Raw genomic sequence first — 27,991 nt, 5'->3', positions numbered from 1 at the left:
GGGCTCCGCTCCTGGGAATTCTGTCAGCTGCTGCTGGGCCACGGTGTCGCCGGGCAGGATGAGTGTGATAGATCATGTGCGGGACATGGCGGCTGCGGGGCTGCACTCCAACGTGCGGCTCCTCAGCAGCTTGCTGCTGACCATGAGTAATAACAACCCGTGAGTGGAGGCGGGGAGCGGCGGTCTGGGAGCCGGGACTGAGGTGGTGGAGGATGGTGTGGTCCGGTTGAGGCTGCGCGGGCGGCGAGGGCCTCTTCCGCCCCATGGTGGTCTCGGAGACTGGCTCCTTCCAGAGAAACGCAGTCCTCTTGCTGCCTCTCAGAGACCCAGTCCACCTAGTCAGACATGGAGGTTCCGCTCAGGCGTAGGGAGGGGACCCCACTTTCGAGACCGAGAGCAACCTTGGCGGGCGTAGTGGCGCCTTTTTTAAAAAGACCGTGGCAGCCTTTTTGTAAGGCCTGACGCAGCCGCGGTGTAGTGACTAGTGTGGTTTGGTTTGTTTACAAACAGGGTCTCCTATAGCCTAGACTAGCCTGCAACAGGCAGTGGGGTCGAGGAAGACCTTGAACTTCTTACCTCCTGCCTACGCCTCCCAGAAGCTGGGGTCGCTGGTGTTTGCTCCACTGTGCTCGGTGTGCATGTGGTGCTGGGGATCGAACCCGGGGTTTCATGCGTGCTAGGCAAACTCTACCAAACAAGTGACATTTCTAGCCCGGTTTACTAAATCTCAGTAGAAGCGCGAGACAGTTGTGGTCTTGAGTGCCTGTTGGGCCTTGCTTAAAAACCAGCATTGCTCAGTCTTCGAAATGGCTCCACCTATTCATTCATTTCTTTGATTTCTCATCTTGCCCGAGCTCTCAACACAAGCTAGTTCTTCATTCCAGGCTTCACTTTAGAACTGCTTCCTTTTTCAGTGTTCAGCTCTGAAGCCTCTTCTTAAACGGACCTCCTACCACCAGAACCTCTCCATTTTGATCTTTCCCCTTCACTCTAACTATCTGTTGAAAGAGAGCAGTTTCTGTGTGTGAGAAGCACTCTTGAACTTGAAAATTGCAGTCCTCCACTGACTAGTGCTTCCAAATAACATTAGTCTACTCTGTGCAGACATTTGCATTTGGCTTGTCTGAAGCTAGTCAAATGAAGACAGCCAAAGAAGGGCTGTGAGGGGACTGTAACTCAGTCACTATCCCCCATTCCACTTCATTAGTGTGCTTTGGAACTACTAGTCACATGCATCATTTGATCACTATCTTCTTAGTGTGACATGAGGAACACTGGTCTCTGTCAGCCTTCTGCATTGATTTTGAGGACTTCATAGCAAACAGTTGCTATATTGGGGATTGATGCCCTACTCTTTACTCTTGGGTCTTGACAATGTTATAGCTTTGTTTGAATGCTCTAGAGCTTGCTTCTCTAGTCAGACTGAATTTGGCTAACCCATGCTTTTTCACATTAGGTTAGATTGGCATTTTCTTAACTACAGGAAGTATTTAAGTTCTAACGTTTGTCCTTTATATTTTGATATTTGTTGAACAGTGTACACACTGTTAAAAAATAAAAGACTGATGACATAGTTCAGTGGTAGAATTTTTACGTAGAATGTTTGAGACCATTGGTTTCATCTTTAGCACTACCCAAAATACATCCAAAAAGGGCAAGTTGGTTAAACAATGTGCATAAAGTTACAAAGGAAATACAAGAAATGGAAGGTGCAGATGGAGTGATTTGTGACAGATTTCCTGAGGCTAGAGTCATATCTCAGACTGGAGAGCTTACCTGGTATGTGTAAGACCCAGGCTTGAGTTTATAGCATGGCCAAAGAAAAACAGATTCTTCGAAGGCCTGATTATATGTATTCACTGAAAAATGAGCACAGGATGCCATAAGACACTGCTCTCCCCTCGAAGTGATCAGATGTTTATACATTGTAACATATGTGTCTCTGGAATAATACATGAAAAACATAATTGCTTTCTCTGGAGAAGGAAGGTGGTCGGGTAAGGTTAAAACTGAGGAAGCAGTGCTCTGCTGGCCTCTTCTATGCTCTTCGAATGTTCTGTTGTTTTGCCATTTTCCCCTCCACCTCACAGTTTCACTGTGTAGCCCTGCTGCCCTGGAACTCAGAGATCCACTTGCCTCTGACTCTACAGAGTGTTGGAATTAAATGGTGAGTGAGCCAGCCAGGGTCTTGGTAAAGCTGAAGCTGACATTGAACCTTCATCCTACTGCTTCTTCCTTCAAGTTTTGAGATGATAGACGTGTTCTAGCACATTTGTCTTTTTTGAATGTTTTTTGTCTTTGTTGTATGTACATGTACACAGATATCCAAGTACACATACATAATATTAAAATTTATTTTTTATGAAGGTACTATAGACTATTCCCTACCAAGTGAAATCTGATTAGGGATGACTGCTAATAGACTTGGAATTACTTTGGTTTTTATGTTTATGTGCCTGGTGCATTTGGAGGCCAGAAGAAGGCATCTTTGGATGTCAGAGCTGGAGTTACAAGCAGTTGCAAGCTGCCTGATGTGTGTGTGCTGGGATTTAGACTTGGATCCTCTGCAAACCTACATGTTCTTAACTGCTGAGCCCTTCTAACCCCCCCTTTTTGAGAGAGGGTCATAGCCCTGGCTGATTTTTTTGGGGGGGAGATAGCTCTTTGAATTGCTTCTTGCCTCTGCTTTTATATGCTAGGAGTGTATGACCACGCCTGGCAGTGGTACCTAGTTGTTTGCTTTTTTAAAATTTCTCTCCCATTTTGTTTGAGACAGGGTGTCTGTAGTGTCCTAACTGTCCTGGAACTGGCTATGTAGACCAGGTGGCTTTGAACTCAGAGATTTTCTGCTTCTGCCTCTTGAATCTCTGTGAATTAAAGGCCTACACCACCACATATCGCTTCCCCTGTGTTTAGAATAGTTAGGCCAGGTGTGATGGCTCACACCATTAATTCCAGCACTCAGAAGTCAGTGGGAGGCTCTCTGCGTTTGAGGCCAGCCTGATCTACAAAGCAAGTTCCAGGACAGCCAGAGCTACATAGTGAGATCCTGTCTTTAAACAAACAGCCAAAACAAAATAATAACACGAAATAAATTTCTGTTTATAGAATTGCTTGTCTCAGTCTGTTCTTTACCTTTCAGAGAGAAATTATAAACATCTCTTAATTTGGGAAGGAGTAGGACTGGAGGAATAAACATAGGCATGGTAACCAAGGTTGCAGAGAGAGCTGTGGATGGAGCTTGTATAACATGCAGGCCTTGGTTTGTGCCCTATGCGGGACAAAAAGCAAAGCAGTGTTTCTGCATTTAACTTTGCTCATGAGGACTTCTGCTTCTTTATGTGGGTAGAGGATGAAGTTCCGACAGGCTTGCCTGGCCTTTGTGCACCATGTGAAGCACTAAAACAAACAACAGGAAAGGGAAGTTTGAAACATGGGTTCCCACACATTGACTTTAGAGAGTCCAGGTGCTGTCACGTCGATCTTTGTAAAATTGAAAGAGACTTTAGGGCCTGGAGAGATGGTGCCATAGTTAAGAATGTTTGCTGCTCTTGCAGAGGACTTGAATTTGTCAGTGTGCATGTCAAGTACCTCCCAGGGCATCCAGTATTCTCTTCTGGGGAGCAGTGTGCACAGGTGCGCATACACATATAAATAATAATGACTCTTTAAAAAGACTCATTAAGACTAATCCTCCTGTTCTCACACTGTTTTTTTTTTTCCTTCAATATTTGATGTTTTTAGGTGCCTGTTTTTGTTGAGTTTTTCTAAAAAGAATTCTATTTAAAGTGGTAAATTTTCTCCTTTCTAGAGTCTCTAGCTTTTTGGTAATAGTCAAGTTGTAATTTCTATCCTTTGGCAATCTTATCTCTAAAATTTGATGTTAACCTAAGGTAATATGGGTGTATGTAAAACAGTGCTAAATTAAGAGGTCTTATTGAGTAGGCATAGCGATCCATCCTGTGATCCATCACTCTCAAGGCAGAAGCAGGACGAGTGCCGTAAGTTCAAGGCCACCCGGACTACAGTGTGAGTCAAAAGCCAGAAAAGGAGGGAAGGAGTTAAAATGGGAAAGAGAGTGTTTTCTTTATTGTTTATTATATCTGATTTATAGGTATTATTAGCTTCTATGTTACAAAACCACAAATTGTACAAAACCAAAATACAGTAAGATAGTGTCCTAGATGTGCTGGTCATACCTGATACTAGTCAGATACGCTATCGTTATGCCACTTAAATTTAAGGAATATTAGCTTTTTTTTCTGATTTTCAGAATAACCCATGCAGGATTTGCTTTCTTTATGTTCTAGTGAGCTGTTTTCCCCATCTCAGAAGTACCAGCTTCTGGTGTATCATGCAGATTCTCTCTTTCACGATAAGGAATACCGCAATGCTGTGAGTAAGTATACCATGGCTTTACAGCAGAAGAAAGCCCTAAGTAAAACTTCAAAAGTGCGACCTTCAACTGGAAATTCCGCATCTACTCCACAGAGCCAGGTGATTAAGAGAGAGCAGACTCATTCATTCATTCATTTGGTTTTTCTGTCTTGGAACTCACTCTGTAGACCAGGCTAGCCTCAAGTTCAGAGATCCACCTGACTCTGCCTCCCAAGTGCTGGGACTAAAGGGGTGTGCCACCACTGCCTCACCTATGCATATATGTGTATACATATGTTTATATGTTTATGTATGTATACACCTATATTAAGAGACAAGGTTGAAGTACTTTTTTCAGTGATGAGTTGGTTGGTTATAGAATGAAACAGTTCTGTATTTTTTATTCTTATCACATGATACTTTATGGTCTACACACATGCTGCTTTTCATCTTTTATTAGTGGACATTGGGTAACTTCTGCCTGTCCATCATGACTTACGCTGCTGTGATGTTTTGTGTCCTGGTTTTGGGTGAGCTTATTCTCATTTTTTTCCCTTTGTTTTTTGCCTGGCTTCAAACTCATAGATCCACCTGCCTCTGCCTCCCGAGTGCTGGGATTAAACTGTGGTGTATGCCACCACTGCCAGGTTTGTTCTCATTTCTTGATTACATATCTAGGAGCAGAATTGCTATAAGGTTATTCTTCTTATTTTGAAGAATTGTCACGCTGTTGAGATTATATTTCAAAGGTGTTTTTTTATCTCCTAGTGTCTTCCATCTGAAATTGAAGTGAAATACAAAATGGCTGAGTGTTACACAATGCTGAAACTAGATAAAGATGCCATCGCTATACTTGACGGGATCCCTTCAAGACAAAGAACTCCCAAAGTAAGCTCACCGTTTTTCTTCTTCCGATTGCTGTTGACCCTGCCCCATCATCTCTGTTCTCCATGTTTCAGGAAGTCTGAACTTTTAACTTTCCCCAGTGGAGTTAGGGTTCAGAAAATGAGTTTGCTTTGTTAAGGAACCTAGAGAATTCAGCCAGTTGTAGCGACACTTACCTATAATCCCAGCACTTGGGGAGCAGAAGCAGGAAATGAGGTCTCAAAACAGAAGTGTTTGGTTCAGTTTGTGGTACTAGAGTCCCACCCAGGGTCTCAGGCATGCTCAGCAAGCACTGTGTTATTGAGCAGCAGCCTCAACCCTTGTCCTTTCATTTACAAATGTCACTTGGAGACACAGGCTCACTAACTTACTCAGGTTGTCCTTAAATTATGTGTCTTCCTTAGGGTTTTATTGCTTTGAAGAGACACCATGGGAAAACTTTCATTTGGGGTTGACTTATAGTTCAGAGGTTTACTCCATTTTACCATGGTGGGAAGCATGGCTTTGTTCAGGCAAACATACATAGTGCCACAGAAGGAGCTGAGAGTTCTACACAGACAGCAGAAGGAGACTGTGCACCACGTTGATGTGAGCATAGGAGATCTCAAAGCCCAACCCCACTGTGTCACACTTCCTCTAACAAGGCCACACCTATTCCAACAAGGTCACACCTCTTAATAGTGCCACTCCCTGTGGGCCAAGCATTCAGACACAGGAGACTATGGGGGCCATTCCTATTCAGGCCAGTACCCTGTATAACCCAGAATGCCTTGGGCTTTGACTCTTCCTACCCTAGCCCTACCTAAGGGGGTTGCACTACCAGGGCCAGCTATTTCTTGACCTACCTTCCTTTCCTTTCTTCCTTCCTCTCTTGTCTTTTTTTTTTTTTTTTTTTCTTTTTTAAAGAGATTTATTTTATTTGTGTGTGGTGTGTGCATGTTAGTGCAGGGGTTTCTCAACCTTCTTTGACATTTTTCTCCATCAGGAATAATCTGAAGAGTACTGCAGGTGCAAAAATAATTTCTTTAAGAGTCTTCCTTTTTTGAAAATATTTGTTGGCGCAATGGTGTATGGATTCTCAGCACCAATGTAAAAGCCTGCTGTTGGAGCATAAGTCTATACCCTCTAATCTGAGCGAGAAACACTTAATTCAGTAGACGTTTAACATTGACCTCGGATCTCCACACGTACATGTATGTACCCACACACATTTGTATGCATCTATACATGAACACATATACAACAGGTGTGCCTTCAACTAGAACTGAAAACTCTGGCATCTATTCTGAGGTTAGATATTTGACCTGTGGGTACTGCCAGCTAGGGCAACTTAGCAATCTGTGATTTTTAGTTTTTTAATTTTTAATGTGGACAACAGCATTTTCTTTGTTAACTTTTGTAAAAACCCAGAGAGTTCGTAAATAACTTTTTTTTTTCTGGACTAGAGATTGAACCTACAGCTTCGTGCATGCCAAGCAAGCATGTTACCACTAGCTTCACTCCTAGCTGTAAAACTAGTGTTTAAAGTACTGGTCCTTTAAAAAAAAGAAAGAAAGAAAGAAAGAAAAATGAAAAAGATGAAAATCTGTCTTGTAAACAATAATAATTTAGGTGGCTAAATTATTTTTTTAATTTCACTTTAGAAGAGTAAAAATTAAATAGTTTTTATCCTATTTCTTGTTTATTTATTACTTCCTCATTTTACATCCTACTCATTGCCCCCTCTGGTTAAATAGCATTTTTATTTTATGCCTATGAGCATTTTGTTTTGCTTGCATGTGTGTCTGTGTGTCACTTGTCTGCCTGGGGCCCGTGGAAGGTGAAGGAGGGCACTAGACAGACGCTTCAGAACTGGAGCGACAGATGCTGAGGGCTGCCTTGTGGGAACTTCGAAATGAACCCTGGGTTAAATTTAAACAACCAAAACCCCTCAGCTTTGTGGAATCCAGTACTTGATGTTTTCAGCTGTCATTCTCAGAGGGGCTAAGAGGCTGTGTTTGTTAGTGTGCACATCTTTCAGGAGGCCAAGGCAAGCATGTGCCTCAGAATGAACCCATGGTAATTAGAGTTGTTCTGTATGTTAGGGAGTCAACTAGATTCCAAGTCTATGTAAGAGAAAAGGAAGTAAATCAAATCATCTATTAAAATGAATTAAATATTGCCACATGTTACTTCACATTTTAAAGGGAAATTACAGGAGTGGATTATTGTATCTTGGCAAATCTTTGTCTTTTAAGGCCAAATACTAGCAGATATTCCTTACTTCACAGGAACTGAAGACTGTTGATAGGTAGTGTGGTAGGGCTCTACAGTTTTCTAAGCTAAGGTTCAGGGTGCCCCTTGTTAGTGCAGAGCTAACTGCTGCACTGCTGTGGGGAACTGACCTGCATACAAACTGGCCTGACTGTGCTGGAGCCCTTCAAACCCAGCACTTGGGAAGCAGACATAGAATTCCGATCACAAGCTGCCTCAGGTTAGCCTGCTGTGAGCTCCAGCTTCAGCAGGAGACCCTGCCTCCACACGGAAGGTGGGGGGAGAACAACTGAAGACCCTGGACATTGACTTCACATGCACAACACACAACAAAACCAAAGTGAAGATTGAATAACTCAAGGAAGTTGTGTTTATTGAGACAGATGGCTCATCAGGTTGTTAATGACAAGCAGTCAGGGAGGAAGCTTGTGTTTAATCTCTCCTTCTGAGGTATTGGGCCTCGTATAGGAGTGTCACTTTAGGTTCCTTCCTTTTATTTATTTATTTATTTTCAACTTATGTCTGATGTTTGTCTGTCTAACAATCTATATATCTATTTTTTTAAGATTTATTTATTTTATGTATGTGAGCACACTGTAGCTGTCTTCAGACATACAGAAGAGGGCATCAGATCCCATTACAGATGGTTATGAGACACCATGTGGGTGCTGGGAATTGAACTCAGGACCTCTGGAAGAGCAGTCAGTGCTCTTAACAACTGAGCCATCTCTCCAGCCCTATTGTTTTGTCTTTTTTTTTTTTTTTTTAAGACAGGGTTTCTCAGTGTCCTGGGACTCTAGAGACCAGACTGACCTGGAACTCACAGAGATCATCCGCCTCTACCTCTCAAGTGCTAGGATTAAAGGCATGTGCCATCACTATTTGGCTAATTTTAAATTTTTATTTTTTGTTGTTGATTTTTGAGATAGGGTTTCTCCTTATAGCACTGGCTGTTCTAGGACTTGCACTGTAGACCAGGCTGGCCTCAAACTGAGAAATACACCAACCTCTACCTTTTGGGTGCAGGGATTAAAGATAAAGATGTATGCCACCAGTACCTGGCTCTTTTTCTAAATGTGTGTGTGTGCACACACCACGTGTGTCCTTGGTGCCCCTGGAGGTCAAAGGAGGGTATCCAATCCCCAAGATAGAGTTGCAGATGGATGTGAACCACTGTGTGAATGCTGGGAAACAAACCTGGGTTCTTTGTAAGAGCAGTAAGAACTCTCAGCCATTCAACCATTTCTAGCTCCCAGGTTTGGGGCTTCTGAGACTAGGTTCTCAATACACAACCCAAGTTAGCCTTGAACTTGTAGTGACATTCTGAACCTGCCTCCCCTTTGTTGGGGTTATAGACATGTTCCACCATACCTAGCATACAAATACATTTTTTAAAGAAAGGTTTTTTGCCAGGTGGTGGCAGCTCATGTCTTTAATCCCAGCACCCAAGACAGAAGCAGGCGATCTTCGTGAGTTGGAGGCTAACATGGTGTACAAACAAGGTCAGGTATTTACAGCTTGGTATATAGAGACAGTACAGCCAAAGCTACACAGAAATTTAAAACTACCACCAACAAAATAGCATTTAAATTTTATTGAAATGCAGCTGTCTTATCTCCTTGAATTTAAATAGTATAGTTACTGTTTGAGTCATTTGAAGGCCATTTTGAGTTTGATTTTTGTCTTAGTTTAGCGAGTAGACAGTTCTAGTGAGTCAGAGTTGAAGTATTAAATAGGCCAAATTTCAGCTACTGGTCTATTGAAAGCCAGGTATTTTAACTTCAATTGATTGTTAAATGGCTATCTCATGTGATCTAAGCTGGGCTTTGTGGCTCATGTCACACTGTTGTATGGCTCATTCCCAGCATGAATGAGGCTGAAGGATTGTTGTAAGTTTGGGGCTAGCCTGATCTACATAGTGAGTTCAGGCCTGGCTGAGCTAATAAGAAACAGCCAGATGATGTAGTGATACATGCATGTGTCCTTCACTTGGAAAGTAGAGACAAGAAGGTCAGCAGTTCAAGGTTGTCCTTGGTATGTGGTCAGCTTGAGCTACTCGAGATCTTGTCTCATAAAGCCAAATACAGAGGGAGGGGCTCAAGAGCTGGCTCAGGAGTTTAAAGTGTTTGCTCTTCTTTTGGGGACAGAGTTTGGATCCCAGCACCCATATCAACAGCTCACACACTACCACTCCAGTTCCAGGGAGTCTTCTACCTCTACTGGCCTCCATAGGCATCCACACACACACACACAGCACATAAGCACTATTAAAAATAGTAAATCTTGGCTGGTGGTAGTGGTACTTTATTCCTGGCACTTGGGAGGCAGGGTAGGTGAATCTGGAGGCCAGCCTGGTCTAAGAGCAAGTTTCACAGCAGCTGAGGCTGCACAGAGAAGACCCCATCTGGGAAAAAAAATTTTTTTGCCAGTCATAGTGACACTGCCTTTAATCCCAGCTCTTAGGAGGCATAGACAGGTGGATTTTTATGAGGTCCAGACTAGCCTGGTCTACACACTGAGACCTGAAGGCTAGTGGGATCATTCATCTTAACAAAAATCAAGGTGTCTAAAATCTGGAACATTCTCAAGTCCATGGTAATCCCAGAGGCAGCATCTTTGGCTCAGATATTAGGTTTTTTGGGAGAATAACATGGCTAAGAAAACCAAGGATAATAGTACTTTGTTTTGAGGAATCAGTCTTTATTTGCACAGGGCTGAGGGTTGGTTTTTCTAACAACAGAATAGTAGTTGGGAATCAAAACTAAGGTTGCTGATGGTGAGGTTCTTCCTTTGCAGGTACACTTGCTTTACTGTCCTCTGTTTTGTGTGTAGATAAACATGATGTTGGCAAACCTGTACAAGAAGGCTGGTCAGGAACGCCCATCAGTCACCAGCTATAAGGAGGTCCTACGCCAGTGCCCTTTGGCCCTTGACGCCATTCTAGGTACAGAAAGTTTTCTTCCTGGTTCCCAGGGTGTTTGCAGTCAAAGATGATAGTTCTCAATTATGACTATGCATTAGATCGAGTAGGGCTTTTTTTTGGATTTTAATTTTACCTTAATGTAATGAGGGTTTTGTCTATGTGTATGTAGTGTCTAGTGCCCATAATGGTAGGATGAAGACATTAAAGCCCCAAGAACTAGAATTATGGGATGGTGGTAAACCATCATGTGACTGCTGGGAATCAAACCTGGATTCTCTGCAATAAGAGCAAGTGCTCTTAACCACTGAGCTGTTTTTACAGCCCCTAGAGTAGGTTTAAAGCATTCTGAATACTGTCACTTATGAAAAAGAGGAAGGGCTATCTTCCAGGGATAGGTTACAGCACATGCTTTAGCATGGTTGAGGCTCTGACCTCTTTGAGTTGCGTGCATCTTGCTGAGAGGCGAGAAGGCAGCTGTGTAGCCTGTTGTTGGTTGCGCTGTGGGAGGAGAATGCTGTGCCTCATGTTTCTCTTGCTTTTGGGGTTAGGTTTGTTATCCCTGTCTGTGAAAGGTGCAGAGGTGGCGTCAATGACCATGAATGTGATCCAGACTGTGCCCAACCTGGACTGGCTGTCCGTGTGGATTAAAGCTTATGCCTTTGTGCACACTGGCGACAACTCAAGAGCAATCAACACCATCTGGTGAGAGCCAAGATGTCAACTCAGTAATTATTTTGGTGGGAGGCACTGTCTGAGATATGTCAGATCTTACTACATAGCCCAGGTTGCCCTTGATATGCCTCAGTCTTCCAACGTGGACGTCCCTAGTGTTAGGACTATAGGCATGAGCCACCAAGCCTGGCTGAATCCAAGGGTCTTGGCCCTCTCCTTGTCTAAAGATGTAATACATCTGGTGATTCAGAAAAGCCAGGTGCTGCTTACTACTTGGCATTTCATCAGTTGTCTCTGGGTTATGTTTTTTCTAATGTATTAGTGGTTGCAATGTAATAAACTGTTGGAGCCTGTAAGCATGAACAGCTGGACTGAGTTCTGCTCTGTTCATGTGAAGGTGGTCTTCCTTAAAGGCAAACTGCTGAGAATGTTATGTTGATGCCTTTTTGACTTGGTAGACATGTTTATTGTATACTTGACATAGGCTATACCTCTTTGCAGTTAGGGATTTCTTTCTATTTAAACAAAGTTCTAGGACCAAAGGCTGCATCCATTCATCTGTCTGTCTGTCTATCTATCCATCCATCCATATCTATCCATCTATCTATCCCTCTATTCATCTGTCTATCTATATCCATCTATCATCCACCTACCTGTCTGTCTGTCTATCTAACTACCTATTTATCTATCTGTCATCTATCAATTTACCTATCATCTATCATATACCTCTCTACCTATTTGTCATGAGTAGCTATCACTTGTGGATGCCGTAGTAAAAGCCATTGTCTTCTTAAAAGTGATAATGGTGCTGAGTGTGGAGGAGCACACTTTTAATCTCAATGTTCAGGAGGCTAAGGCAGGCCTGCCAGGGCTCTGCAGTGAAGCCCTAAAGTTATTGTCCATTGTGCTTAAGTGATTTTAGAAGTTTTTAAAATTAGATTTGTATGTATTTGTTGTATGTGGGCACATGTGCTTGTGCGAAGGTCAGAGGACAACTTGGAGGAGTCAGTTCTCTCCTTCCACCACATAGGTTCCAGGAATCACACTCAGATCATCAGGCTTGGTGACAAGTGCTGCTCTTACTGAGGCATCTCACTGGCTTACTAAAGTTTCTTTAATTATTATTATTATAGTTAGGAGTTGTAGTACCACTGTATACTGTCAGCACTTGGGAGGTGGAGGTAGGAGGATTGTGAGTTCAAGGCCAACCTGGATAATGTAGTAAGACCCTACTTTAAAAAATAAAAACCAGGGCTGGAGAGATGGTTCAGCAGTTAAGAGCACTGACTGCTCTTCCTGGGGTACTGAGTTCAAATTCCAGCAACCACATGGTGGCTCACAACCATCTGTAATAAGATCTGATGTCCTCTTCTGGTGGGTGTCTGAAGACAGATATAGTGTATGCATATAAAATAAATAAATCTTCTAAAAATAAAATAAAACCCCCAAAAGCCTTTTTATAAAAAATTTCACCCATAATGCAAAGTATGCCCACTTCCAGATGCAATGATTAAAAACAGATTGTAACAGAGTCTAAGGGTTAGTATTTATCTTTTAAGTTCACTAGAGAAAAAATCCTTACTGCGAGACAATGTGGACCTGCTGGGGAGCCTGGCAGACCTGTACTTCAGAGCAGGAGACAACAAGAACTCGGTCCTCAAGTTTGAGCAGGCACAGATGTTGGATCCTTACCTGATAAAAGGTGAGTTCAGGCTGGAGAGAGACTATAAGGGCTGGAAGCCAGAGGCATCGCTTTTCCAGGAATCAGAGTTATGACCCTGCTGTGGTGGTTGTTGGGGTCCACAAAGAGCAGTACTTGCTCTTGACTGCTGAGCCATCTCCCTAGCCCCTTGTTTTTTAGTTTCTGAAAACATAGTTCATGTAGCCCACATGCTGGGCTCACAGGCCTGTACTGTGTGTGCCCAGTTCTGCTCCTGGCTTTCAAGCTGCATTTGTAAGGCTCATTTACTGGAGCAGCTCCTTCCTGTCCTTCATATGTCTTTAACACTTAGGTAATTCTATTCTGAGTAGTTGTTTTGACTTGAATTCCACTGTTTCTCTTCACAAACCATTGCTCAGTCTTTTCTTTTTAAGGACATCTCTCTGTGAGTTAATAAATTTATGATGTGGTTCACTTAGGACATCTGCAGAACCCTAACATCCTTTTGGGAACTTTGGTTTTACTGTGTCCTTAGTATAGGTGTGAAGAATTAGAGGAATGGATATGGAGCGAGAGGTAAGGTGGTTAACGTGTCATCAGAGCAAAGCACAGGAGTTTGAGAAGCTGGTGGGGCCAGCAGTTTATGAAGTGCTGACTGCTCAGGAGTAGAGGGAAGTGAAATCTGTAAAGACCCAACAGAGATCACCAGAGAAATACACCTCAGGGCAATACACAAGCTTTTTGATTCTAAAGAATAAGTGACCAATAATTCTAACAGACTGAAGCAGGACTGTGAGATCAGTGTTAGCTACACAGGGAAACCCTGACTCAGACACCAAGGATGACTGAGTGTGGGACAGCTCTAGAAAGTATTCTTGTACAGGTTCTCCCCCTGCTGTGTGTATATTCCTCTTTCTCCAACTACCCACACCACACTTGTAATTTCAGCACTTGGGAGGTGGAAAAGGAATCAAAGGTTCAAGTTTGACCTACCACTAACAACTTACCACTAAAGAAACAGAGAAGCCAGGTAGTGGCATCCTACATCTTTAATCCGAGCACTCAGGAGTCCGAGGCCAGCCTGGTCTACAAAGTTGAGTTCCAGGATAACCACAGCTATACAGAGAACTCCTGTCTGGAAACAGCACCACCGCCACCAACATCAACACCACCACCACCACCAACAATAACAAAAAAGAAAAAGGAGGGAAAAGATGGAGTGTTTAGGCACACTGGCCTGGTGGCATTGGTAACTTGGTGTTGGATGTTCATACCCAGGCCCATGCTAGCAGGGATGTGGCTGTGAACTTGCTCTGAGAGGAATAGAGATTTAGAGAGATGGAGAGGAAGGAGAACGGTAGGAAGAGGTTCATGAGAGCCAGTGTGGGGCCTCATAAACCATGAGGAAGAAATGGAAGGGGCTTGGGAGAGGGAGTAATGTTAGGACTGGCATTCTACAATGAAACTATAGCATCTGGGGGCATAGACCATCTGTTTTTGAGACTGGGCATTGCTAGCATAGTAAACATGTACCGAGGGCTAAGAGCTCTTTTAATACCAACATTTATGGGATGACTTTTCTGGGCTATTGTTCACCACACTGCAGACTTAGGGACAGACAGTTCTTGACATGACTGGCATTTTAAGTTCTGACATAGGACCTGCCCCTCCTTTGGCTGCCTCTCATTCTTTTATGTGTGTTGTGTGTGGTTGCAAGTTTATGTTCAGCATGTGTGTGCAGAAGCCCATAGAGGCCAGAACAGGGTCTTTCTTGTTTTGGGTGGTTTTGCTGTTCATGTAGTCACCAACAGACAAGGTGTCATTTAGTCCAGTCTGCCTCAAGTTCCCTTTGTAGCTGAGATTGATCCTGAGTATCTGCTGTCTTGCTTCTAACTCCCAAATGCTAGGATTAGTGGCCCATGCCACCATCCAATTTATATAGTCCTAGGGATTGAACCCTGAGCTGTGTGCATGCTGGATAAGCACTCTACCAACTGAGCTGCATCTTCATGCATTTATTTAATTTTTGAAATCTTAATTATATATGTGCGCATACATAGTAGGTCAGATGGTACCTTTTGGGAAGTGGTTGTCTGTACCATGTGGGTCCTGGAGATTAAACTTTGATTCTTCTGGCTTGGTAACAGTTTTCCTTACCCACAACCATTTCACAGACTCTTCTCTTGACTTTTTTCTTTAATTTTTATGTGTGAGAGTTTTGCCTTTATGTGTGTATATGTACCATGTGAATTTATGTCTTCAGGGTCAGAAAAGGAAGTCATTTGCCTGGAACTAGACTTCCATGTGGTTGTAAGCCACTACAGTGTACGTGCTGGGATCTAAACCCAGACCCTCTGCCAGAAGAATTCTTACCTTTGAGCCATTTTTTTCTGCCTCTCAGGAAGTTTCCTGCTTTGATAGAAAAGCCTTTTCCTGTGTCTTTTTTTTTTCAGGGATGGATGTTTACGGCTACCTCCTGGCTCGAGAAGGGCGGCTGGAAGATGTGGAGAACCTTGGCTGCCGCCTTTTCAACATTTCTGATCAGCATGCAGAGCCCTGGGTGGTCTCTGGGTATGGTTGTTCACTCTCCTTTCTCCCATTTTTTTAAATAGACTTTAAATCTCTTTTTGAAAAGAGATTTTTTTTTCTTTAAGAGACTATTTAGGGGCTGGAGAGATGGCTCAGTGGTTAAGAACACTGGCTGCTCTTCCAGAGGTCCTGAGTTCAATTCCCAGCAACCACATGGTGGCTCCCAACCATCTGTAATGGATCTGATGCCCTCTTCTGGTGTGCAGGCATACACGTAGGCACAACACTGTACGTACAAAAACAAATAAGTAAAGAAATAAAGGAATAAGTACATAGATCTTTAGGGAGAGGGAAGGAGAGAGAGAGAGAGAGAGAGAGAGAGAGAGAGAGAGAGAGAGAGAGAGAGAGAGAGAGAGAGAGAATACTGATTGATTTGAGCCACACAGTGTAATGCTTTCCTATAATCTTAGTACTTGGGGGCAAAGGCAGGCAGATCTCTGTGAGTTCCAGGTCAGCCTGGTCTAGAGAGTAAGTTCCAGGACTACAATAGAGAAACCCTGTCTTGAAAAACAAAACAAGATGGATGGATGGATGGATGGATGGATGGATGGGTGGGTGGGTGGGTGGGTGGTGGGTGGGTGATAGATAGGATGGGTGAATGACTAAATTGAACCAGGCATAGTAGTATAGGCTTTTGGTCCTAGAACTCAGGAAGCAGAGGCAGGTAGATGTCTGTGAGTTCCAGGGTAGCCTGGTCTTCATGGCGAGTTCTAGTCAGCCAGGGCCTCACAATTAAGACCCTTTGTTAAAACAAGAAGAGAGAGAGAACGTAAGTTGAAATTATAAGTCATGAGACCTGACTCAAATCAGGATGGTTCTGACTTAGGGTAAGCATTTATTGACTCACCTGAGGTGGTTTTGTTTTTTTGTTTTTTTTGGGGTTTTTTGTTTTGTTTTGTTTTGTTTTGTTTTTTTCCGTTTGGAGACCAAGATAAGGGTCAGGCAAAGAATGAGTGCCTTGTGCTTAGTAGGCCTCTCACACCATAGTAATAATGTAGCTTTATGAGTAAATCCTCAGAATGTCTTTTTAGTCCTGTGATGTATCTTTATTTTTTTAAGATTTTTATTTAATGTGTACAGATGATTTTGCCCGTGTGTGCGTCTGTACCACATGAGTGCCTAGGCCTGCAGGGCCAGAAGAGGCCGCCCAGAAGAATGGTCACATTCCCTGAACTGGAGTTGCAGATGAGCTGCTGTGTGGGTGAATGGAACAGGGGTTTTCTTCAAGACAGCCTTGATTTTGATTTTTTTTTTTTAATTTACCTCTTTGTGTGAATATGTGCCATGTATGTACAGTGCCTGCGGAGGCAGGAAAGCGTGTTGAATCTCTGGAGCTGAAATTAACAGCAGTTATGATCTGTCTGTGTCCTGGATATCGAACTGTTGATTCTCCCTCTGTTTCCTCTTATTTTTTTATTTTTGGATCATTTTGTGTGTGGTATCCAGATTTTTCAGGGTGTGTGTGCATGCACGCACATGTGTGTATCGTTTTTACCCAGAACATTTATGTTATGACTGCTGAAATCCTCCAGGTGAACTAGAGGATGCAATAGCTGCCCTCTTGGGTTTAGGTGTCGTTCTTCACAGAATCCATGTCTGAATCTTGGATAGACATTTTTAGGCGCCTCACTGGCCCAATCCCGGTAGTGTTCCGTCTCTTAGCCTGGGCCTCTAGTTATACTTTTCTCTTGATGCCTGGACTTCTGTGGGTGGTGGGCCTTAGAACCATAGCTGCACATGTGCACGTCATTGCAATGCTTTGCAAAGGATGCTGTTTGCCATCCTTCCTCCTCTTCCTACTGCTGAGACTGAGGAGCTGCTGTTGTTTGAAACAGGGTCTCTGTGTAGTCCTAGAACTTGTTGTAGACTAGGCTGGGCTCAAACTCACAAGAGATCCTCTATTTGCCTCATCCGTGTTGGGACTAAAAATGTGTGTTACTATGCTAGGCTGGACTTTGTTTCTTTGAGACACTCTAATGTACCCTATGGCTGGCTATTGTGTACTCAAGGCTAGCTAGCCTTGAACTGATGGGTTTTTTGTTTTGTTTTTTAAGATTGTATTTATTTTATGTATGTGAGTACACTGTCGCTGTTTGTAGACACATCAGAAGAGGGCATTGGATCCCATTACAGATGGTTGTGAGCCACCATGTGGTTGTTGAGATTTGAACTCGGGACTTCTGGAAGAGCAGTCAGTGCTCTTAACCACAGAGCCATTTCTCTAGCCTTTCTTTTTCTTTTCTCTATAACAGACTTGGTTCATTTATTTTTCTTGTATAAATGAATTATGTGGTAGCCACAGCTGGAGCCTGGGTCCTCTGAACAGAGACTGGTGTGGGTTTTCACAAGATGATCAGTGAATTCCTGATGAGATTTGGTAAACACAGTCTCTTTCCAGAGGTAGGGAGTCAGGTAGCATCAAAGGTGGCCTTGGCAAAGTTGCCCAGGGTGGCAGTGCAGCCTCTGGCTGAAGTGCAGCAGTCATCTATACTATTATCCATAGCTTCTTGGGCACAGGAGCAGAGACAGTGCCAGTGCCTCTGGGATCATGAATGAGATGCACCAGCACAGAGCCACAGCGGCCTGTCACCTTGCATGGGACAGTGTGGGGCTTGCCAATCTTGTTCCCCCAGTAGCCTCTTTGCACAAGGACCACAGAAAGCTTGGCCGGGATGATGGCCCCTTGTATGGCAGTGGCAACCTCCTTGACACACTTAACATCACGACCAGTGTGACCATTCTAGTCCCTAGTAGCAACAAAAGCCTTGAACCTGGCTAGCCTAGTCTATGTCTACACTGGCATGATTTTCAGAACCTCACCCTTTAGAGATGCACCCAGGAAAAGTCGATAATCTCAGATTCCTTTATGGGCAGGGAGAACAGGTAGATCTCCTCTAAGGACTTGATCTTCATGTCCTTAACCAGACCTTGCTTGGCCCAGCTTGGTGATATAGATCCATTCTTTGTCTTCAGCTTTACCTCCATGAGCCCTGCGACCTCAACCATGACCTCAGCCCCTAAGATAGTGGCCCCTGAGTCCTCCGTGGAAGCTGCCATGGCCTCCTAATTCTGGGACCCCAGGTCCTCCAGGCCCTCCTGCTGCACTGGCATCATCCACCATTTGGTGTTTTCCCAATGAAGAAGTGTATACAGACTTCTGATTGTAGATGAAGCTAAAGACATTTGTGTGTCAATACCTTGTTGGCTGCAAGCACCTTTACTGTCTGAGCCATTTGGACAGCCCTTTGGTTTTTGTTGTTTTTTTAAAGACAGTTTGTCACCTTCCCAAGTGCTAGGGTTCTGGAAATTCTCTACGCAGTCTGGTGTTAAGCCTTCTTTAGAGGCTTCTCTCAAATAACTTGTGTTTTTTTCCCTAGATGCCACAGCTTCTATAGCAAGCGCTACTCTCGGGCCCTGTACTTAGGTGCCAAGGCCATTCAACTGAATAGCAACAGTGTCCAAGCTTTATTACTCAAAGGAGCAGCGCTTAGAAACATGGGGAGAGTCCAGGAAGCTATAATACATTTTCGGGAGGCCATAAGGCTTGCGCCTTGTCGCTTAGACTGTTACGAAGGTAAGAGAGGAACCTGCCAATGTGGCTGTAGGCCTGAAAGCTGCACTGAGGTGGAAGGTTTTGTTACGTCAGAACTTGCCGGCTCTGTTGTGTACTAGAGGCATGACAACCAAACTGAGTTTCTTCAGCACTGATAGACGAGTTGCTTTTTAAAACATTTTTTTATTGTTAACATTTCTTTCAAGGCTAGATGTCACTGCAGCCCGTGGAGCTGTGCCAGGTTTAGCAACATTTGGTGACTGAGTCACTGACACTGAAATAGCTCTTCCAGGATTCTGTTTCTCTAAAACATTTTTATAGGAATTTAAAAATAAGCTCAGTATGTCTCTTAACAGGAAGATGAGTTCAAATTTGAAGTTGGGAAAAAGGAAAGTCTGCTTATAAATCGAGGGCTCCGCTGGGTGCCCATTAGAGCTCTGGAAGGGAGGAGGCACTGGGGGATGGGAAGGGCGCAGCTCAGTGGTGGAACATTGGGAGGGCTGTGGGCGTCCTGCCGGCTGACATCTCTCTTCTTTGTTTTTCAGGTCTCATAGAATGTTACTTAGCTTCTAACAGCATTCGGGAGGCAATGGTGATGGCCAACAACGTTTACAAGACTCTGGGTGCAAATGCTCAGACACTTACCCTCTTAGCCACTGTGTGTCTGGAAGATCCAGTGACACAGGAGAAAGCCAAAACTTTGTTAGATAAAGCCCTGGCCCAGAGGCCGGACTACGTCAAGGCCGTGGTGAAGAAAGCAGAGCTGCTCAGTGAGTGCCACACTTGCGTGTTCTCAGTTGTCCTCACCCTCAACACCCTCATCTCTCTGAAGCTTACAGATGAGGGAGCAGGTCTGAGCCTGCTTGAAGTGCTTTATATATATCACAGCCAGATGTGGCTTAGACCTGCTTGTGTTGGTTTAAACCAGCTAACATAACTTGGTAGCTGTTGACCTCATCTCTGTTTGGTGTAGTTTTGAATTAGTTTAGTCTGACACAGCTGACTTCAGTCAGTTTGAATGGTTCTGAGCTATCTGGATTCTCTTAGTTTTGTTCCTCTTGCTTCTGGCATATTCATAAGTTTATATGATGCTATGAAGAGGGTATTTTGGCTCAGGGTTCTTGTGCAGGGCGATCGGCCTTATCTGGTGCTGGCCTTCTTGCTAGCATCTAGAGTATAGAGGCAGCACAGGCCATCACATGAGTAGAGATGTTTGTTCTGATCCACAATAAACTCCTGTGCTTTTGCTGGTTTGGAATAAAATTTTTCCCCCACATCGAGAGGTTTAATAGAACAATGGGACAGGAGTCAGGGTCAAGAGAAGTGGAGGAGAGAGAGCGAGCTTGGAATAAAATTGAATTTATTATTTTTTTTTTCTGTTAAATTTAAGAGCATATTTATGCTGGGCAGTTGGGGCACATGCTTCAATCCCAGCATTCAAGAAGCAGGTGGATCTCTGAATTTGAGGCCAGCCTGGTCTGCAAAATTTTTTTTTAAAGATTCAGGGCACAGGCTCAATGGCTTGGGTAAAGATGCCACTAAGACTAATGATCTCAGTTCAGTCCTCAAGAGCTATGTGATAAGATTGGCAGCCTGTCCTCTGACCTTCCCTCGTGCCGAGTGTGGCATGCTCACCCCCTCTGTATGCATTAATGTAATACATGGTTTTTAAAGACGCAGTGCTCATGTCAGTTTCCCGATGAAATAGAGAGCACATGCACATTCCCCTCGTAAGCCCTGCAGCGCCCTTTGAGGGTGACTCCCAGGGTGTCATGTCATAGTGGGAGTGACTTTATGCACTAGCTGAGCAGTGAAGATTGTCTTTCCTCTTGTAGGCAGAGAACAGAAATATGAAGATGGAATTGCTCTGCTGAGAAATGCACTGGCCAACCAGAGCGACTGTGTCCTGCATCGGATCCTGGGGGACTTCCTAGTAGCCGTGAACGAGTACCAGGAAGCAATGGACCAGTACAGTATAGCCCTGAGGTAGGTGCTCAGCCTCCATGGGGAGGTGATGAGAGGCAGGGCCTGTGTGGCATTTCTGCAGCACGTGTGCCCACAGTTGAAGGCAGCCTAAGAATAGTACTGAGAGAAGGTATCTGTGAATTCATGACTCCTGACATATTTTCCTAAAGCATATTAGCAGAGTTAAAGATGCTCATTCTTCTTCAGCCCACATAAGAGTAACACCCAAACTGCCTTGTACAGATGTGTGCCTTACCACACACCCCACTTCATAGGGCTATGCCGAGTGTATGTTTTACTGCCTTGTACAGATGTGTGCCTTACCACACGCCCACGACTTCATAGGGTTATGCCTAGTGTATGTTTTACACTCTGCCTTTTAAATCAGAGCATTGCTAAGTATGTTGCTGTGTTTTTGTCTACTATAATAATTAAAAACCTAAATTCTGAAGTTTGAATACAGCCTTTACCTCATATCTTGGTGAAAATACAAACCAATTTCCTTGTCTGTGCCTACTTCATTGAGCATTAATTAGGGGTATGTAGATTCAGAAAGTAATGGTGCTTGTCACATAATTCTGGAGACCCAAGTTCGATGCCCAGAACCCATGTAAAGGTTTAAGGAGAGAACTGACTTCAAAGTTGTCCTCTGACATCGCATGTGTGCCATGACTTTTACACAATGCACAGACAAACGTGTGTGCGGGCACACAGTAATAATAATAGGTTTAATTTTTTAATGTAAAATTTCTGAGAATTATTTTTTTATATATAAGTACACTGTCACTGTCTTCAGACACACCAGAAGAGGGCATCAGATCCCATTACAGATGGTTGTGAGCCACCATGTGGTTGCTGGGAATAGAACTCAGGACCTCTGGAAGAGCAGTCAGTGCTCTTAACTGCCATGCCATGTCTCCAGCCCAATAAATTTAATTTTTAAGATAAATAAATGGCTGGATAAGGATTCAGAGTATTCAGAAGAAAGCTTTTAGCACTGTGCCTGGTGTGTAGTAAGTAGTAAATACAGGTATTTGTACTGCTTAGCACAGAAGCAATTCTTTGAGACTTGTATGTCGTAGGGAAGGAGATAGTTGAGGCAGCGCCTTTGAGCTTTTGGGCGCTCAGTGACACTCAGTGCTCAGACCCTCCTAGCAGTCCGCAGGGCTGGGCTAAAGTGTGGAACCCTCTGTGTAGACAGAGTTTTGTGGGAGGTTTGGATACCAAACGGAACAGACTGCTGTGTGTGAACAGGAACAGGACCCAGCATGGCCTGGAGTGAGAATCAGGCAGCAGGTTTCCTTAGGGAGTTTTGCTGACCCACTGCCTGGGCAAAGAGGCTGTTGGTGCCTGCAGACTTGCACAGAGTGCTTACCTAGTATGCACAAGGCCTGAGCTTCAGTCTCTAGAACTTATTTTCTTTTAAAGATGTCTTAGGAGCCAAATAAATGAGGATTCTGGGGCTCAGGGTTTCCTAGGGTTGTCACTAATGAAAGCATCTTGGAGCTGGCTCTATCCTCAGGACTTAAAATCTGCCCTATAGTGTTGCATGACTGACAGCTCTAGTTCCCTACAGCCCATGGCATAACGTGGAGCAGTGTCTACACGGAAGGGTGGCATGTCTAAGTCAGGAGCATGCATTCATGGACCCCAGGCTGGCCTTGGCATCCTGATCTGTTTCCCTCCTAGATGTGCTGGGTTGTGTCCTGTGAGCACCAGGCCTCCTGTCTGTTAGCACTGCCGCTCTTTCCTGTGTGGCCACTACTTCCAGCAGAGTGCTAGGGCTGGTACTTGAGCTTTAAAAGCTTTTTGGAAGAAAATCTAAAGTTAGAATTTTTAATTGCCATTTTTAAAATGAATTGTTTATTTATTTAATGTAGATGGGTATTTTGCTTACATGTATGTTTGTGAACTATGTTATGTGTCTGGTGCCCAGAGAGGCCAGAGGAGGGTGTCAGGTACTTGGGAACTGGAGTCACCATATGGGTGCTGGGAACTGAACCCAACGACAAATGCTCTTAACCACTGAGCCACCTCTCCAGCCCCTGCAAGTTATCAATTCTAAGACTTTGAACAGTGTCCCTGGATCCAGCCATGGCAGCCACACTCTGACCTAGTCGTCTCACTGCTGGGCCAGCTCAGTGACAGTCCCAGGAAGCAGGGCAGAGACTCAGGACTCTCCTCTGTTTTGTTGTTCCTTAGTTTGGACCCCAATGACCAGAAGTCTCTAGAGGGGATGCAGAAGATGGAGAAGGAGGAGAGTCCCACGGATGCCACTCAGGAGGAAGATGTGGACGACATGGAGGGGAGTGGGGAAGAAGGGGACCTGGAAGGCAGCGACAGTGAGGCAGCCCAGTGGGCTGATCAGGAGCAGTGGTTCGGCATGCAGTGAAGGCACGGTGGCAGCCCCTTGTGTTTCTAGAGTGGACAGATGCTGTCGGAAGTGTGCTCACAGCAGGGCTCCCTGCCAGTTTCCTCGAGCGGTAGTCGGCACTGATGTCTATCCGTCAGCTTTGCTGAGGACTGAGCGAGTTCCAAGCTGCAGGCTCACATTCTGGATGGTTCTGATGTACTCAACGGAAGACACTTTTTTCTCTTTATGAACGGGTATACAGAACTGAACCATCCTCTTAAGGGCACATGCACCTGGGTGGCCCTGTCAGAGGTATCTGGTTTCTGGGAGTCATGGTCCTGGTACTGCCACACTCCCTGTAGTCACAATGTTCTGGATGCAGTTACCAGACTTCACTGACTGCAGAGCAGCACTTGGCCTCAGTGGGCAGATCTGAGAAGCAGATGATGGGAACATGGCCACACACAGGACAGGTTCAACTAATAAAACTGTTCAGTGTGGTGTCACATGTCACAGTGGATACCCTTTGAGATTCTTCATTTTTCCTCCTAGTCAGAAGCAGTCATGTAGGCCTAGACAGTATGACATAAACATACACCCTTTCCTCCCGAGTGCTGGGAGCCTGGAGCATGTCACATGGAACCAGCCTGGCTCCTCACTGAGTCCCCGAGGGCAGGGTCTGCTTCAGCATCTGCCTGGAGTATCTGTCACTCAGCTACTGGGAACAGGTCGACTTGCCCTCCATCCTGGGTCTGGAGGTGTGATGCCTTTCAAGATGCAGATCAAGGTGCTAGAGATGAAAAAGATTCATTGTAAACACTCCATAGTCAATTTCAGAACATTTGTCACTGCAGTGAAAGGTGGGCAAGGGTAGTCTGGTGGAGACACATTCTGGAAGCCTGCACTTTGGAGGCAGAGGCCTGACAGTTCAGATGTGCTGGGCTACATAGCAAGATTTGTCTTAAGATGCATAATAAATTAAGTGGACCAGGTCTCATGAAAGTGTGTGAGTGCGAGCCTCAGCCTGTGCACACTAGCTGTCCTGAGCCATCTCTGAGGCTCCCCTTAGGCACCACATGGGTGGTGTTTTTCCTGACTTGGCCCTGCTAGCAGTCCCACTGACCAGTCAGTGCTGAGAGAGAAGGCAAAATCCGTTCAGCCACAAGCTGAACCCAGTCCACCCTCCTATCTTCATGCCAGGCTGCATGCTCAGCTCCCTTCAGTGATCTGGAATTCCTCCCCTTCCTGCATGTCACTCATTGCTACCAGGAGCCTTTAGGCCTGTGTGACCCCTCCACTCCAACAGCACCTGACTGGAGCCACAGATACCCCTCCAGCTGAGGTGGAAAGAACACAGTGGCCACATGGGATGGAAGCACCTCTCTGAGATACTTGGCCCTTTCAAAGGATAGTGTTGGCTTTTTCATGGTTACAACATCAGGATTGGGAGCCCTGTGGCTGTCCACTTGAACATCGTGCTAGGAAGCCAGATAACCTGAGTGGAGGTGTCCTTTCACATGCATGAGTGCCACAAGGACCTTGTGGCTTTAGTGTGCTCTCTCACTCCCCACCTAGAGTGTTGTGACAGCGGTTCTGAATGCTTACATCTGCAGTCTGACTCCTCCGAGGCTTAGGATTCAGCAAGCACTAGACGCTGGCACAGAGCTCTGGCGATGTCTCAGTCACTATCTGTTGCTGTGAAGAGTCCAGGAACATGGCAACTCTTAAGAAAGCAAACATTTAATGGGGGCTTGCTGACAGGGTCAGAGGTTCAGTCCAGATTGTCACAGCAGGGGGTGTGCCAGCAGGCAGGTTTTTGAGGCTTGGCTTATTTTATTTATGCATTTTTGAGACCTTGCTATGTAGAGCAGCAATTCTGGGGAGCTATATCCTGATCCATAGGCAGAGAGTGAGCTTGGGCCTAGCATGAGTTTCCTCCAAGGCCACACCTGATCAGTCCTTCTAATCCATCCAAATAGTGCCATTCCCTGGTTAACTAAGCATTAAAAATGTATTTGCCTGTGGTGGCCGTTCTTAGTAAAATCACAACAGATAACCATTGGTGAGATGCCAGCAGCCAATCTTTACTGGTGGAAGCTATAGGTCTGCCCTTCCCATGGACTTCTCCCCACTGCTGAATCTCTGCTGGGCCTAGGGATCTGATACATGGGATCCATCCATTGAACCCGTGATAGCCACACAGCTGTCTGAGCCTGCCTTGGGAACACAAAACCAGCTGCAGCTTCTGCTGTCCAGCTAGCCTCACATGGGCATGGTTCTCAGCACCACAGACTTTGAGGTGAGGGACCCTGGACTGAGGAGTGGGCATTTTTACTCTTCCCGACTTGCTGTTGTTGGTAAGCATATTGAACTTTAGCCTGACTTCAGAGAGGTCCTGGAACTCCATCCTGTAGCCATTTGTGAGTGGGGAAAATGGGCCTTAACTGGATTTGCCCGTGGCATCCGGGTCTTACTGCTTAAACACAGCTCACCTGGAGCAGGCCCGGGCTGGTAGTGTCAGGCTATTGTTGCCAGCGTAAATCCAACATGGCCACTGCAAGCTCTGCCGAGACCAGTTCTCAGGGCCCACATCATTTGCTGATGACAGACACAGGCCAGACTGGACATACACCTCATTGTGGCCTCTGGGGAAGCTGCTGAGGCAAGCATCCTGTTCAGACTTTCCACCCACCCAGGAGCCTCCTTCCCCTGGGGCAAAGGGTGAGGTGTCAGCTGCCACCACTTTCTTGGGGAGGTAGAGGGGCACAAAGGGCTGACTTTTGTCATCAAGTTCCCTCCATGCCTGAATCAGCAGTAGACAAGCCCAGTGTGCTTGGAGGCCAGGGCCAGGGCGTGGGGTTTGCCTAGACTCTTAAATGTTCATGGAACAGAGTTTATTTTACAAACCACTCGGCATTTACAAGTCCAAGAAGAATCCAGAACTTTACAGATTGCCTTCCTTAGTGGTCATCAGTAGGAAATGGTGATTTCTAAGGAACAGTATTAGTCTGTTGGTAGGATGGAAAAGTGGCCATGTAGAAAAAAGCCTGGTGGACCCAAGGCTTCAACACTTAGACCCACCATTCCAATTCTGGGTAGATGCCAAAGGAATAAAAGCTCAGATAGGGACTGTACACCTGTGTTCACCATTGACAAGAGGTGGGAACAACCCAGGCTTCCAATTGAGAATGTGTACACAGGATGTGGTCCAGGTACGAAACAGTAGACTGCCATGTAGCCATAAAACTGAAACCACAAGTGCAGTTGAGGAATTACACTAGAGGAAAGTACCCAGGCACGGGGCAGCTGATGCACTGGTTCTGCTCATCCCAAGCACCTGGAAGAGTCAAGTTCCTTCTCAGGGCGGAGGGGCTGCGGCTGTTACAAAGACTGTAGCTCATGCCTAGGAAATGCTTTGAAAAGTAGTTAAAAGCAAATTGAGTATTTTACCCTTAAATGTATAAAGATAATTTGTGATCCTCAAGCTTAAACCATTAATGCAATCAGAAACAAAACATCTGTGCCTAGCACACAGTATAAAACGAAAACCCAGCTCTGTTGGACCTGGGTTTCTTGGGCTGCTCTGTGCTACATTTGTTACATGGTGTGCAGAGCCCCTGTGTGTCTCTGCTGTTGCTGGATGCTTGACTTTAACCTCGTCTGTAAAGTCAGAGACATTTTCTGGTCTAACAGCCCCAGGACAGGAGAAGGTCACCTTCTTGTGGGCTGGTATATGTCATGAGGTCACCATGGATGCTGGCAGTCATTCTCAGGTGACAGACTAGAACTCTTGCTGCCCCGGGACAACCCAACCTGCCTTGGCTTAGGGTTCACCAGACATTTAATGTGTGGGCCTCTGAGCTGGCACCAGCTCAACCCTGATGTCATGTGCTGTGTGGATCTTCTGACCCAGGCTACTTCTCACCCCTAGTGCTCTCGCATTGTTTTCTGAACAGTTGTCACGCTCAGCCTCCCTGCACTCAGGCTGCCTGCCAGTCTGGCCAGGGTGGTGGTGTCTTGAGACAGGTTCTCCCGCCGCTTAGATCTTTAGAGCCTGTCTTTATAAACAGCCCTCTGGCGGCTTCTCTCAGCTCCCAGCTTTTCCTTCTTTGGGTAAATCTCTAGCAGCCTGTTGCAGAGCGTGGAGTGATCCTTCTTGGAACTTTCCAGGGGGCTGGCCAGATGTCCACTCTATAAGAATATGGTGGCTCAGGCTGGACCTGTCCCCTTCGTGTCCTATTCCAGTTGTCCCATCTCCCTGTAGGTACTCATTCGTAAGCTTCAGGTTAGGGTTAAGAACGAGGACCCTGTCTGAAATGACAGCCATTTTTCACTGGTGCTGGGAACCAGTGGTGACTTTTCTCAGACCTGGGGTGTCAGAATACTTCCTTGTGCCTAGCTCTGTCTTGGAAGAATTCATTAGTCTAAGGTGGTGCTAAAGTCAGACCACCTTTCCTAAAGGTTGAGGGGTGACTCCTGATGTTTCTGTGTGTGGGGTAAGGTTCCTCCTTCCTTTTGGATCTCAGCCACAGCCTTAGGTTCTCTATGCCTATGTTCCCTCTGCCTGTTCTCAGTGTGCCAACACATCCCTGGAGGCCTAGGCTGGAACATGTGGCTGGTCCTTTGGGGTTTAGCTGCCCATGGACATGATTGCCTTGCTTTGGGAAAGGCTCAAATCTCCTTGCACTTAATGATGCTGCCTTTAGCCAGACCCAAGGCCTGCAGAACCTGAGTTTTACAACAACTCATACAAACCTCTCG

General features: G+C 45.1%; 1 protein-coding gene across 2 annotated transcripts; it reads left to right on the top strand.

Moving 5' to 3' along the window:
• Window positions 1–7: 7 nt before the first annotated feature.
• On the top strand, window positions 8–23,745 carry ANAPC7 (anaphase promoting complex subunit 7). Of its 2 annotated transcripts, none has more exons than XM_080940594.1 (11): window positions 8–159; window positions 4,311–4,497; window positions 5,146–5,265; window positions 10,348–10,459; window positions 10,987–11,140; window positions 12,670–12,812; window positions 15,224–15,341; window positions 18,737–18,933; window positions 19,458–19,682; window positions 20,748–20,898; window positions 23,080–23,745. In XM_080940594.1, the coding sequence occupies exons 1-11, from the start codon at window positions 59–61 to the stop codon at window positions 23,267–23,269; spliced, it is 1,698 nt and encodes a 565-aa protein (XP_080796720.1). In that variant the 5' UTR covers window positions 8–58; the 3' UTR covers window positions 23,270–23,745. The 2 variants fall into 2 exon arrangements, with proteins under 2 accessions (XP_080796720.1, XP_080796721.1); XM_080940595.1 differs by having other exon boundaries at window positions 134–159; window positions 4,311–4,399.
• The last annotated feature ends 4,246 nt before the right edge of the window (window positions 23,746–27,991 follow it).

This window comes from Micromys minutus (assembly GCF_963924665.1).
Source record: "Micromys minutus genome assembly, chromosome: 29".
NCBI classification, from domain to species: domain Eukaryota; kingdom Metazoa; phylum Chordata; class Mammalia; order Rodentia; family Muridae; genus Micromys; species Micromys minutus.
Note: the sequence above shows the minus strand (reverse complement) of the source record. Positions and strands in the feature narration are given on the sequence as shown.